The sequence below is a fragment of the Pocillopora damicornis genome, chromosome 9 (assembly GCF_964200805.1).
Source record: "Pocillopora damicornis chromosome 9, jaPocDami1.2, whole genome shotgun sequence".
Taxonomy (NCBI): domain Eukaryota; kingdom Metazoa; phylum Cnidaria; class Anthozoa; order Scleractinia; family Pocilloporidae; genus Pocillopora; species Pocillopora damicornis.
In genome coordinates this window covers 21,537,284-21,550,459 of record NC_142678.1, presented here as the reverse complement: position 1 = coordinate 21,550,459, position 13,176 = coordinate 21,537,284, and the positions used below count along the sequence as shown (strand labels likewise).

The 13,176-nt window shown below is 37.7% G+C and overlaps 2 protein-coding genes across 2 annotated transcripts; one reads left to right on the top strand and one right to left on the bottom strand.

Moving 5' to 3' along the window:
* Window positions 1-1,042: 1,042 nt before the first annotated feature.
* Window positions 1,043-1,881, bottom strand: LOC149040638 (uncharacterized). The gene is made up of 2 exons (XM_089182592.1): window positions 1,552-1,881; window positions 1,043-1,461 (listed from the first exon to the last, which is right to left on the bottom strand). The coding sequence occupies exons 1-2, from the start codon at window positions 1,793-1,795 to the stop codon at window positions 1,187-1,189; spliced, it is 519 nt and encodes a 172-aa protein (XP_089038718.1). The 5' UTR covers window positions 1,796-1,881; the 3' UTR covers window positions 1,043-1,186.
* A 4,404-nt stretch (window positions 1,882-6,285) lies between these two features.
* Window positions 6,286-7,896, top strand: LOC149040637 (QRFP-like peptide receptor). The gene has a single exon (XM_089182581.1). It carries the CDS (start codon window positions 6,468-6,470, stop codon window positions 7,470-7,472), a length of 1,005 nt encoding a protein of 334 aa, XP_089038707.1. The 5' UTR covers window positions 6,286-6,467; the 3' UTR covers window positions 7,473-7,896.
* The last annotated feature ends 5,280 nt before the right edge of the window (window positions 7,897-13,176 follow it).

Genomic DNA, 13,176 nt, shown 5'->3' with positions numbered 1-13,176 from the left:
AGGGAATAAGATTAACTCTAACAAATGAAACCATTTTTCAGCATTTCCATGCATGTGTTAATAGCAAAGAGAATCAATAGTTTGTAGGTCACCTAAGGAAAATCACAACACAACTGGGGCATCAATATGTTTTAATCCAACTTACTTCGTATTGTAGACACTGCGGTCTAAAGAGGTCAATGTGTGCTTTTCCTTGTTTGTAAGAATTCTGTCGATATCTTCAAACCTTTCTGTACACGCTAGCTTGGGTTTTTTTCGCTTGTGATTAACAACACTGCCTGTAGAAAAATTCCCAACTGTCATGTAATTCTCATTACATTAGGAAACAAGGTCTTTTCTGCCCTGCAGAAAAGGTACAGGTTTGTAATTTATACTCGCCTTTAAAACTTATGAATTTGTGTATTTAATTACGGCATGAGACCGTTCAGTTTTCGTTTTAAACTCACTGGAAAGTTAACTAAATGTAACGGTGCAATCTCACTCAAAGTAAGTTGGTCTCCAGTCTCAAGTAGTGCATGCATATCAGCAAGAAGAAGCAACCATTTTGGTATATCTCAGTATTTTTTGCTGTAGTTTTTGGAAGCACCTCTAGATTATAAACTAATTAAACCAGTTTGGTATTATGGGAACACAATATATGCACAAAATATTTGCAAATGTCACCTTGTTTTGCAGATAAGCAAAATAGACCCTTCCACGGTTTCTGATGCCATCTTGTTTGGGGGCAAACACAGCAAAATTTACAATAAATGTATGGGAAAAGTGAGCAATCTAATGTCCAATAATTCACGGAAAATTCTAATTCCGAAATATTTTTTAATTACAAACTCAAGATACCGGGTAAAAGAGTTTACTGACCAAATTTGAGGAATGTAAACTCGCTGGAAAAACGGAAGGATTTTGTTTTTACATACATTTGTCTGAAAACTGAGCCGCCGTTAGCGCGAAGAAGTTTAGGAGCATTTGTATGAAAAACTAGAAATGCGATTTCTCGCTTCCCAGCATGTATGTGTCCTTCACATTTAACCCATTAAATCTTTTGCTAGGTACGTTTACCTTGTTATTCATAGAAATTGCAGAGTGTTAATTTTCTTTAAATTATTGTGCTTCGAACTCCTAACTTTTCCCATACATTGGCTGTAAATTTTGCCCACAACAAAGATGGCGCCAGAAACCGTGAAAGGGTCTATTCAGAACTTGAAGAAATCACAAAAATAAAAACTGACTGTATTATCATTATTGTGACTTTGATAAATTTACCGAAAAGATCCTGGACGGCAGTGGCAAATTTGTCCTTCTTTCCGATTGTTGATAATCCAAGGTTGTCCATCGATGCATCGGACAAGATGCGTTCAGACTGCAGTGTACGCCCCTCGATTTCTTCTTCCTCGAATTTTCTAGCTATGCCTTCATCATTAAATAGCGCTTTTGCCCAGACCTTGACACGCTGAACATCCCAGTCTGAAAAAAAAAGCAAGAACAAAAGAAACTAAGAACCGGGCAGAAGAAGTTGATTAGTCAGAAAGCAAAACTGTTTTGGCGGGAACTTACCTCTCGGATCTTCGACATCTTCTCTTTGATCCATGGCCACCACGCTCGGAGTAAAACCCGTGCTCGTAGTTCTTTTTAGCATCACTGGCGTCACTTGAGATTGAGGTGGACTATTCTCGCTCTCATCTACCGATAATGTGCTGCAAGACGAATCTAGGTCAGAATTTTCCTCTTCATCACAAACTGGGGAGGAAACCATTGCCTTTAGAGAAGAACGATATGTCTTCGCCCAAACAGCCGCCATGACACAATGCACAAGCAGTAATATTTCCCGCTATTTTTGCCGTGCCGTGATTCGCTCTGATTGGTTCAAAACAAATGTTACTTCTTGTAAACACACCTGAAGTGTCATTAATGAATGACACCGCTGTCTGGCTTGTAATTCAAGCTGCAAACATGGCGGAGGGAGGAAAAGGACAGCTATCCTCTCTCTGCTTTTGTTCTGCCAAGAAAACAGTTCATGTTCTCTGTTGCTGCAGTTCCTGCAATGGAAAACCTGTGAATTACCGAACCCAAATATCCCACTTAGAATTTGAGAGGAATTTGGAAGCCTCCAATGCAGTCAGTGTAGCACAAAGGAAGGAGACAATCCATTTCAATAGCATTGTGTCCATTGTTGATGGAGAATGGGTTGGCACTGCTTGGAAAGATGCCTAAACACTGTTCAGCACACCTTAATTTTATAGTGGGGTGTATCTATTTTGTACACTCAGTAATCTTTATTGTTTCCATTAATTATTGGATATTCTTCAAGAAGGTGGAACAGAACTTTGGATTAATTAGGAGAGGCAAACACATTCAGATTTAGGTTATGTTAACTGGTATACATGTAATTCTCTAAAAACCCAGAGTAATTTACCAAATCTGGATAATGAAGGTTTGTTACATTATTTCTTGATTTTGCTTATTATCCAGGTTTGGGTTTGGAAAAAAGCCTTCTGCATGGCAAGTAAATTATCCAGATTTGGTGTTTGTAAATTAGGATACTAGTAATCCAGACTGATTTACCAATCCTGGATAACAAAGAAAAGGATTGTGAAAGTCCACTGTTGTTTTTACTCTTATCCAGGTTTGGATTTGCGAAAAAAACATAATTGGCAAGTAAATTATCCAGATTTAGTGTTTGTAAATCAGGATATTTAGTAATCCAAACTGATTAACCAAACCTGGATAACAAAGAAAAAGGATTGTTAAATTCCACTGTTGGTTTTGCTTTTATCCAGGTTTGGATTTGGGAAAAAACATAATTGGCAAGTAAATTATCCAGATTTGGCATTTGTGAATCAGGATATTTAGTAATCCAGACTGATTTACCAAACCTGGATAACAAAGAAAATGGATTGTTAAATTCCACTGTTGTTTTTACTCTTATCCAGGTTTGGGTTCAGGAAAAAACCAGTTTTGGCAAGTACATTATCCAGATTTGGTGTTTGTCAATCAGGATATTTAGTAATCCAAACTGATTTACCAAACCTGGATAATAAATAAAACAGAGTGCAGCCTCTTGGTTTTCTAAAAATCCAGGTTAAAGCCTGTTTTTTAATATCCAGAGCAGGAAAAATCACTGATTTTCGATACTGAACAAAATAATCCAAGAAAAATCCAGGTTCAATCCAAACTTGGCTTTCATCTGAACATGGATATTGATGAATCCAGGGAAAAACCAAGTAAAAAAGAGATTGGATTTTTGGTATTTTTTCCTGTGGACAATTATTTTCCTTCAACTTTGCCAGCAACGTTGATTTTTATAAATTCCGCGCCAAAACATCACGTGATATTTACTTTGCTAGTACCCAACCTTCATCTCTTCGTCTCCTCAAAACATCTCATTTCAACCAAGATCTTTTTCGGTAGGTTTACTCTGATAAATGTTTCTAGATAAAAATTTTTTCTCCTGATCCCTGTAATGTTCTTCCAAATTTTTCCAAATTCCATTTGTTAGCAACGACGGTAATAATACTGGATTCACTTGAAATTTATCGATCTCTACGTTCCGAAGCGTCAAGAATTTTTACGGACTGGACGTTTAATAATCGCCTTGAAATAAGTTCATCACATAAAACTCCGCAAAGTAAATTGACGAGCAAAACGACTTCAAATTATCGCTGGTTACGGCTTCTACCAATTGGGAGAATATTCAAGACGCCGTTTGATGCAGATAGCGCTATGATTATGGAATATCAGTTTTAACAGCTGACAGCTACTAGCTTATTTCGGACAAAATTTCGTTTCCCTTACTTTTGTGGTTTTTTAGACAGACGCAAATTAAACTAGTGCATGTAAGATAACAAATTCTCCAAAATTTCCCATCGAATATTTTCTTAGCCTGTGAAAAGACTGGTCGTTATGAATGATAAAATGGAGTAAAAACGACATGAAATATTAAGTCATATCATGCGGATATTCAAAGATGCATGCCTTTTTCTTCTGCGCAAATTGGCCTAAATGTAGAGAAAATTTTATTTTGCGTGGGTAATATTCACACGAGAAAAACAGTGGTTTCTTTCCCTCGACTGATCCTTGTAATGTTCTTCTAAGTTTTTCCAAATTCCAATTGTTAACAACGACGGTAATAAAACTGGATTCACTTGACATTTATTGATCTCTACGTTCCGAAGCGTCAAGAATTTTGACGTTTAACAATCGTCTTGAAATAAGTTCATCACAGATAACTCCGCAAAGTAAATTGACGAGCAAAATAACTTCAAATTATCGCCGGTAACGGCTTGTACCAATTGGGAGAATATTCAAGACGCCGTTTAATGCAAATAGCACCATGATTATGGAATATCAGTTTTAACAGCTGACAGCTACTAGCCTATTTCGGACAAAATTTCGTTTCCCTTAACTTTGTGGTTTTTTTAGACAGATGCAAATTCAACTAGTGCATGTAAGATAACAAATTCTCCAAAATTTTCCATCGTAGATTTTCTTAGCCTGTGAAAAGACTGGTCGTTATGAATGATAAAATGCAATAAAAACGACACGCAGTACAAAGTCATATGATGCGGATATTCAAAGATCCATGCCCCTTGCAAACCGGCTGCAATGTAGAGACAATTTTATTTTGCGTGGGTAATATTTACAGGAGAAAAACAGTGGTTTCTTTCCCTCGACCAAAGAGAACAAAAACAAAACAAAACAAATTGGAGCTTCCGTCCTGTGTAAGTTGGTGTCTTTCTCTCGGAAGTCTCCGCTGCTATAGAGCCTGATTCTAATAGCAGTAGATCGATTTGGTGCTGTGGTATATCCCTTCCATTCTCCGTTCGTCAACTCAAAGCGGTGTTCCTTGTTCATCCTGGGTACTTGGATTATCGCCATGGCCATCCAGTCCCCTTTCTTTATCGCCAATGAACTTGTTTAGTATCCCACAGCAGTGATAGAGTGTGAGCCTCACTGGGGAAATGTCTTCAGAGATACTTCTGAATTCTTAAACTACGTCGTGGAAAATATAAAAGCACTTTACTATATGCCTATGCTGTTGATTGCCTTTCAATACATTATCATTATTTGTAAATAGAATATGAGAGACGGTAAGTTTTGAGCTCGGTAAGGAAATAGAAAAAGATGTTTTTCGTCTTGTCACGAGCGTGGGACAAAGAAAACATTCGGAGTCCTCATGAGGAATCGAACCTCACACCATCGGATTCCGCAGTCCGATGCTCTAGAGCATGGAAGTTATTTTCGATCTCCTTGTCAAAATGTCCTAGATCTACCTTTGTTTTATTTATTCTTTTTCTTCTGCGCAAAAACGATCTCGAATTTGATAACTTGTTCACCGAGTGGAAAGCTTGTTGATAAAAGCGCTGTAAATATCATTTATACGGTATGATCACGTGCAAGTGAACCAACTGTCCTCCCCCCTCAAACACTGCGGAGGCTTTATCTGGCTTTCTCCCACCGACTTCAGCAGCTGATTAATTCTGTTCGGCGACGATCACCTAAGTTTTCTGAAACTTTCCGACCCATTTCTTAGATAGTATTGATGAGATAAGGAATGCCTAATTGACATATCGACGGAGTACAGAACATTAAACAATATTGTTGTTAGCTTTAACGCCCACTTATTCTCTTTAAGCTACGAATCGTCATTCATTAAGTGCGAAAATCGGCAGTATAAGCATTTATCTATTTACTTCATGTTTTCTTTTTTTCATAGAATAACTTGTCGTTCACATGGAAAGCTGGAAGAGGAACTCTTCAGTATCAATCCTTTACACGATCTGATCGGCTGTTTTATCTCCTCGAGCATAGTGCAGGATGCTTTATTTGGCTATTTTTTTCGCCAGCTTCAGCAGCTGTAAAATTCTGTTCAGCGACGTACAAATTCTCTTCGTGGAGATAGAAAACTCCCCAATTAACATAAAAATTGTCCTGAGCCCTTCCCTTTCTTTATAACTTCGTGAAAAGCCGTAAAATGTACTTGAAAAACCTCCAACCAATCAACTGAGTAAGTTCCAGGCTGGATTAAACTTTCGATGACAACGTGATTAAAAATGAGTCCTTAATAAAAATGTCGGTGTAGAATATTGTCATTTGATTGATTGGCTTGTTTTAATACGTGATCATCATCAGTAAACATCTGTTGCTGGGATATTTCTGGAGCCTTTTTCTCGTCATTTCGTCAATAGAAACAATGATAATTTCAATAACAGAAAAAAAAAGCTGACGTTTCGAGCGTTAGCCCTCGTCAGAGCGATGGTGAAAACGTAAATTAGCCACCGCAAAGGGTAAAAAAGCTGACGTTTCGAGCGTTAGCCCTTCGCAATCGCTCTGAAGAAGGCTAACACTAAATTACCTTTTATTTATATAGATAGATACGATACATAAGCTATGTTTTTCCGGCTTTGGTAGAATATAAGTGGCCTTAGTAGAGCTGCTGGCTGAAAACAAAACTGATCTCCTGGCACCGCAATATGTCAGCAAACGTGACAGCAACCATAAATGGAACACAGTCCATGTCGAGCTGCTTCAACCCCACAGCGACAAGAATTGGTGAAACCTTTGCCTACTGTCTGCTATTTGTTGTGTCGCTGGCTGGAAATATCCTCATTGGAATGATTGTCTACAAGGAGAAAGCTCTGAGAACACCAATCAACATTTTGATTGTAAACATGGCAATTTCCGATCTGTTATACCCGATTATCCGTTTTCCTCTACTTTTTGTAAGGTTAAACACAGCCAGCCACTGGCTGCTCAGCGGTCCACTTGGCCAAGCGTTTTGTAAACTGAGTTGCTTCGTTACTGACGTCTCCCGTGCTGTGTCCATTCAGAGCCTACTTCTGATAGCAGCGGATCGATTTGTAGCTGTGGTATTTCCTCTCCGTTCCTCACTGATCAGTTCAAAGCAATGCAGGTTCTTCATTCCCGTCATTTGGGTCGTCGCCATGGCAGTCTCTTGCCCACAATTGTTTACGTGGAAAGTTGTCGAGTATGCAGAAGGGCTGGTTTGTCAGCGGGGGTTGAACGACAAATTTAGAGAGTCCTCATGGATTAAAAACTACACTCTGGTAGCGATCAATGTATTCATCTATGTCCCTTTGGTTTTGATTGCCATACTTTACTTTTCCATTGCCGTAAGAATTAAATCGCAGAAGATTCCAGGTGAGCCTTCGGTAAACGCAAGAAAACAGCGCTTGAAGAGAGAAAGAAGTGTTCTGAAGATGTCCGTTGCCATTGTGTTCGTTTTTGCAGTATGTTGGCTGCCATTCAGTATCGTTCTCCTCTTATTCTTGTTTTCATCAGACAGCGCCATGATATCATCTTCTGCCCTCCAATATTCTGTGCATATTGCCTTTTTTCTGGTTCAATCATACTGCGCTGTAAACCCTTGTATCTGTTTCATATTCAGCGGTAATTATCGTCAAGGTCTCAAGAACCTCCTCGGCTGTTTCTCTACTAATAAAGCTGCCCAGACATAGTTGTTGCCCCAATCTTTTGCATATTATTCAGCGTTATTCGAGGAATAAAATTTGTTTCCCATGCCAACAGTTGATTGCGCACATTTTCAATCTTTGTTTTTGTTTTTCTAACTTAAAACTCTTGCATTTAGCATGTCATATCGAAAATAACAGTCAAGCTCTTACGAACATCGCTTTATTGCATCTAAAATGTTTGAAGTATTTACCGAGATGAACTGCGATCTCTATAGGATACATTAAATCCAGTTGTTTCCCAAAACTTGTAAATAATATTTATTTAATACATTTACGTTAGTTTACCTTATGGCAAGAGAAACTTTGTTCAACGGTTCAAACCGTTTTTTGAAACTCTAACTTAAGGACTTCGGTTGTATTGTGTACAGTTTGCGGTTATTAAAGTTTTACACTCTTCGTGTAAAATAAAGAGGTTTCCAATCAATTTGTGATAGAAAAAGAAAAAGTAAAATCTACTTGACATCTAATATTACAAAAAAATATTATCAAGAAAGCAATGGAATCTAGTTCTGCTTCTGCTTTAGCTTCAGATTATTTGTCATTACGGTCATTCCTTTTTATGGAAAATTAGAGTTTTGGGGAAAAAAAACCCTAATGGATCAAAAATTGCCTCTCTTCCTGAATTCTAACGAGTGCTGAGTTAACTTTAAAAACCTTTAGTCATATCTCTTTGCATTGAGAGTAAATGTTACAGAGTCCATTAGGAGGTCAATTTCACATGAAAAAACAAGGGAGGGACAAACCTTGGAGAAGAAGAGGGCGACCTAATGATGAGGACTGTAACTAAAAGTATATATGACCGTAAGCAAAGTGCAGGCTCAGAACTTGTCTGACTCCTGTGAGCCTCATAACAGGGAGAGGGCCTAAAAAGCATCTGCACATTTTACTGCGCATGTCGAAGTTGCTTGGGCTCATAATGGAAACCGTGTAGAGGGTAGCAAAGCTGTCTGACTCTCGTGAGTCTCATATATCTGCTTTAGTGTGTCTATTGAGAGCCTAGTTTTAATAGCATTCAATCGATTTGGAGCTGTATATTTTTCCCTCCGTCCCTAACTGATCAGTTCAAAGCTGTGTCAGTTCCTTATTCTTTTCACTTGGATCATCGCTAGTCTTACCAGCACCTGGATGAAATAAGTTAACAAATGGAAGCTATTTCCATGGTTTTTCTGTTTTTTCTATTTTTTCAGTTGGTAGTTGTTTTACGACCGCAACTAGTTATTACACTTTTATTTTTGATTTTGTTTTATTGGGGGGAGGGTCTGTTTATTTTCAACTGAACCGTGCAGAATGAAAAATTACGTCACTGAGATAAACCGGATTTCCCTCAGACCTATTAGGTCCAATTATTTCACGAAACTTGGAAATAATCATGAATCGAAATGTCTGCTTTGAGAACTAACTTACTTAAATCCTATTTACAATTTACATTATGGCAAGTCAAACTTAGTTCATTGGTTCGAACCGTTGTTTGAACTCTGCTGTATGTTTTCCGGTTCTACAGTGTATGTTTCCTTACAACCTGTAAATAAAGAGTTTCCGATCAGTTAGAGAGGAAATGAGCAAAAGTTAGATCGAAATGAAATCCAAAACGAAAAATAAATGCAATCGACTCCCGATAACTTGAACCTTGAAAGAGAATTGAAGAAGGTTCCACTGAGTTACCTGGAGTTCGAGTTAACGGAAATTAAAAACAAGGGCTCGGGAATGAGGGAAAGACGGTGTTTACTGTTTTTCGTCTTATACAGTATACATTTTAATCCAATTCAATTACAGAGAAGTCGAATGAAAACGGAACGCAAAATTATTGAAAATTACTCCGAGTTAGCGGGAGGCTCGAGTTATCGAGGGTTCGGAGATAAAATTTCTGTAAATGTTTGATGGAAATCCAGGGGTTCAAGTTAACACGCGAGGTTCAAGTTAGCAGGGGAAGATTTATGAGTACATGCGGTCGTTTAAGGCAACGGGGATGGGAAAAAAGGGCTCTGATTTGACCCATGTTTTCTATAATCCCCAAAATGTTTTTAATAAAATTGGGAAAAAATGGCTGGTGTGAGTTTTTTTTTTTTTTTTTTCATTTCCAAGTGTAAACAGCTTAAACAGACAGCTAAACGTTCAATAGTTATTGTTAGCGATATTATTTGCCTTTAACGACACGCTTAATTTCTCTATTTTAAAACAACTTTTTTTCTCATAAGTGAGGATTCTAAGACCAGCTTGTCAAAATTCATTTAATATCAGATTCACATTCACATCAGGCCTCGCGTTGAGCTATATTACTTAGCAAGCAGCCAGCATTCATTTGTCAAGGGATCTTCTTCAATGACCCAGGGCCATTATTCCTGTGTACGCCTCAAGCAAAGTGAGTAAGTAGTTTAGTACATGGCACTCGGACCAAACTTGTTTATCTTCAATAATTGCACAGGTCTTAATAAAATTTGACTCCTATTAAAAAAAATAAAAGGTTCAGAATTGATGTAAACTGATAGGATACCTTTTTAGTAACCGTCAACCGTTTAGACCCTAAAATTGAACCGTCAAAAGCCTTAAAATTAAACCCCTAACCGTCAAAACCGCAAAAATAAAACAATCGTCAACCGCCAGAACTACCTCCCCACTGAGATATTGTCACAAGATGTTATGAGTAACTAAAATTAGGAGTGTTTTGGAACAACCAAAATCAGGAGTGTTTGGGAACAGCTAAAACGAGGAGTGTTTGGAAACAACTAAAATTAGGAGTGGTTGGGGATTGTTCAGTTATGAATGTTAATTAGGTTATCTCGAAATCTTTATGCCAGTCTTGTGAGCCTTGGTTTGTCATGTGCTGGAAGACCACACACTTATCTTTGCCTTTTGAGTGATTTGTCCTGACCGTTGTAGGAGGGCTTAATTCTCCCACGATAATCGTCATCGCTAGTCGTGTTTAGGTTTGCCCTTGACTTTGCTATAAGTCTTCGACGGGGAGTTTTGTTGAAGTTTTAGTTCTCAAAGATTGGTTGTTTTTTAGTAATTTGTTGTTAATTTTGAATGTCTTGTGAGATTATTTTAGTTAGAATTCTAAAAATATGTTTACTCCGCCAAGGTCAATTGTCCCGTATGCCCAAACATGCCTACTGGAGGATATTTAAGAGCGTGTTCTTCGAGCTGAATTCGTGAGAACAGAGACAGAAATACATTTCCTGAACAGATTCTTGGTGTCTCCTATTTGCTCAATTTGCTCAATCTAATTAACACCAAACAGTCCAGCAAAGAAAGCTATGCAACGAGGTAGGAGATCTCTTTTGCCACTACACAGTTTTGGGCGATAAATGAAATGTGATATATTTTACATTGGTTTTTTTTAAGTTTCATTTAACATGTTCAAGAAACGGCACTGAGCACTTTTTAAATGTGCCCTTACACTAGGCTTGATATGTTCCGTATTTATATCGATGCACAATTATCTACAAATCTACCTCAGATCGTGTTACTCTGAAGGAGATTAAAACATCTTTCATACCACTACGAACATTGGACAACTGCTTGATACCCAAGCAAGTAAATGTTTTGCAGTCAATTCATTATGAACATTTCATAAGTTTACACTTGTTTTCAGTTGTAGAGAAGTTGTAGGCTACAATTTGTATACAGACCAAAATTGCGGACAAGGCATAGAGGCACAAATTCAATTATATTAACGGCTTTAGGCCGGAACGTTTTCAACAGAAAAAAATAAAATAAAGCAGGATCAGAGTAAATACTTTGAAAACATTACTCGATAATGAGAGTCTTTCGATCAAGACGTATTACAAAAAGAATAAAAATATGATAAAATCGAAAGAAGAATAGATTAATTAAGCCGATTTAACCTCAGTAATCAAAACTCGTGTCAGTTTAAATACTATATTTGTCGGTTCAGTGAGAAACCTGAAAAAATGGAAAATAAGGTGAAAAAAAAAGAGAACTTTTCTAACTCTCCATTTAGTTTAATGCCACATGTTGACGTTATTTTTTATTTATTTCTAAACAAACGCGTGCAAACAAGGAATCTGTTTGATAAGTTTATAAAAAAATGACGTAAATATGGATATAAGAATATCAATAGTTAGAGATGCGTATATACGTATGATAGATGAGTATAATTACATGTGCTTTCTTTAAATAGAGTATTGGTAGCCTCCAGATACCTACTGGCTGAAGAGAAAACCTATCTCACAGTTCTGAGAAGGTTGCCAATAGTTACTGCAACTATGAATGAAACGAGGTGCTTTAGTCAAGAAGCCGGAGGGGTTGGAATCACCGTGGTATTCTGTTTGCAGCTTGTTGTTTCGTTGGTTGGAAATAGTTTTATCGCAATAGTTGTCTACAAGACGAAATCCCTGAGAAAACCCATTAACTTTTTAATTGTATACGTGGCTATGTCTCATCTGACGCCTTCTTCGCCGCCATTTTGCATTTTGTGACTCGCGCTACCTTAGCAGCTCCAGTCTACGGCTGGCCTCGCGGTCATCTTAATGTTGAATGATAATTACTTCATTTTGGTACATTTGAGAAGTTATGATAATTCTTCATTCAGGGAGGAGATCGTGTTGCCTCAAAACATCACATTTCAAGCAAGGTCTTTTTCAGTAGGCTTACTCTGATAAATGTTTTTTTTTCCCTGTAATGTTCTTCTAAGTTTTTCCAAATTCCAATTGTTAACAACGACGGTAATAAAACTGGATTCACTTGACATTTATTGATCTCTACGTTCCGAAGCGTCAAGAATTTTGACGTTTAACAATCGTCTTGAAATAAGTTCATCACAGATAACTCCGCAAAGTAAATTGACGAGCAAAATAACTTCAAATTATCGCCGGTAACGGCTTGTACCAATTGGGAGAATATTCAAGACGCCGTTTAATGCAAATAGCACCATGATTATGGAATATCAGTTTTAACAGCTGACAGCTACTAGCCTATTTCGGACAAAATTTCGTTTCCCTTAACTTTGTGGTTTTTTTAGACAGATGCAAATTCAACTAGTGCATGTAAGATAACAAATTCTCCAAAATTTTCCGTCGTAGATTTTCTTAGCCTGTGAAAAGATTGGTCGTTATGAATGATAAAATGGAATAAAAACGACACGCAGTACAAAGTCATATGATGCGGATATTCAAAGATCCATGCCCCTTGCAAACCGGCTGCAATGTAGAGACAATTTTATTTTGCGTGGGTAATATTTACACGAGAAAAACAGTGGTTTCTTTCCCTCGACCTTTGAGAGCAAAAACAAAACAAAACAAATTGGAGCTTCCGTCCTGTGTAAGTTGGTGTCTTTCTCTCGGAAGTCTCCGCTGCTATAGAGCCTGGTTCTAATAGCAGTAGATCAATTTGGTGCTGTGGTATATCCCTTCCATTCTCCGTTCGTCAACTCAAAGCGGTGTTCCTTGTTCATCCTGGGTACTTGGATTATCGCCATGGCCATCCAGTCCCCTTTCTTTATCGCCAATAACCTTGTTCAGTATCCCACAGCAGTGATAGAGTGTGAGCCTCACAGGGAAAATGTCTTCAGAGATACTTCTGAATTCTTAAACTACGTCGTGGCAAATATAAAAGCACTTTACTATATGCCTATGGTGTTGATTGCCTTTCAATACATTATCATTATTTGAATATGAGAGACGGTAAGTTTTGAGCTCGGTAAGGAAATAGAAAAAGATGTTTTTCGTCT

Coding starts and splice junctions, on each gene's coding strand:
- LOC149040638 (XM_089182592.1), bottom strand. CDS start 1,795: ATGGCGGCTGTTTGGGCGAAGACATATCGTTCTTCTCTAAAGGCAATG. Junction 1,462..1,551: donor AGATGTCGAAGATCCGAGAG/GTAAGTTCCCGC, acceptor TTTTTTTTTCAG/ACTGGGATGTTCAGCGTGTC.
- LOC149040637 (XM_089182581.1), top strand. CDS start 6,468: ATGTCAGCAAACGTGACAGCAACCATAAATGGAACACAGTCCATGTCG.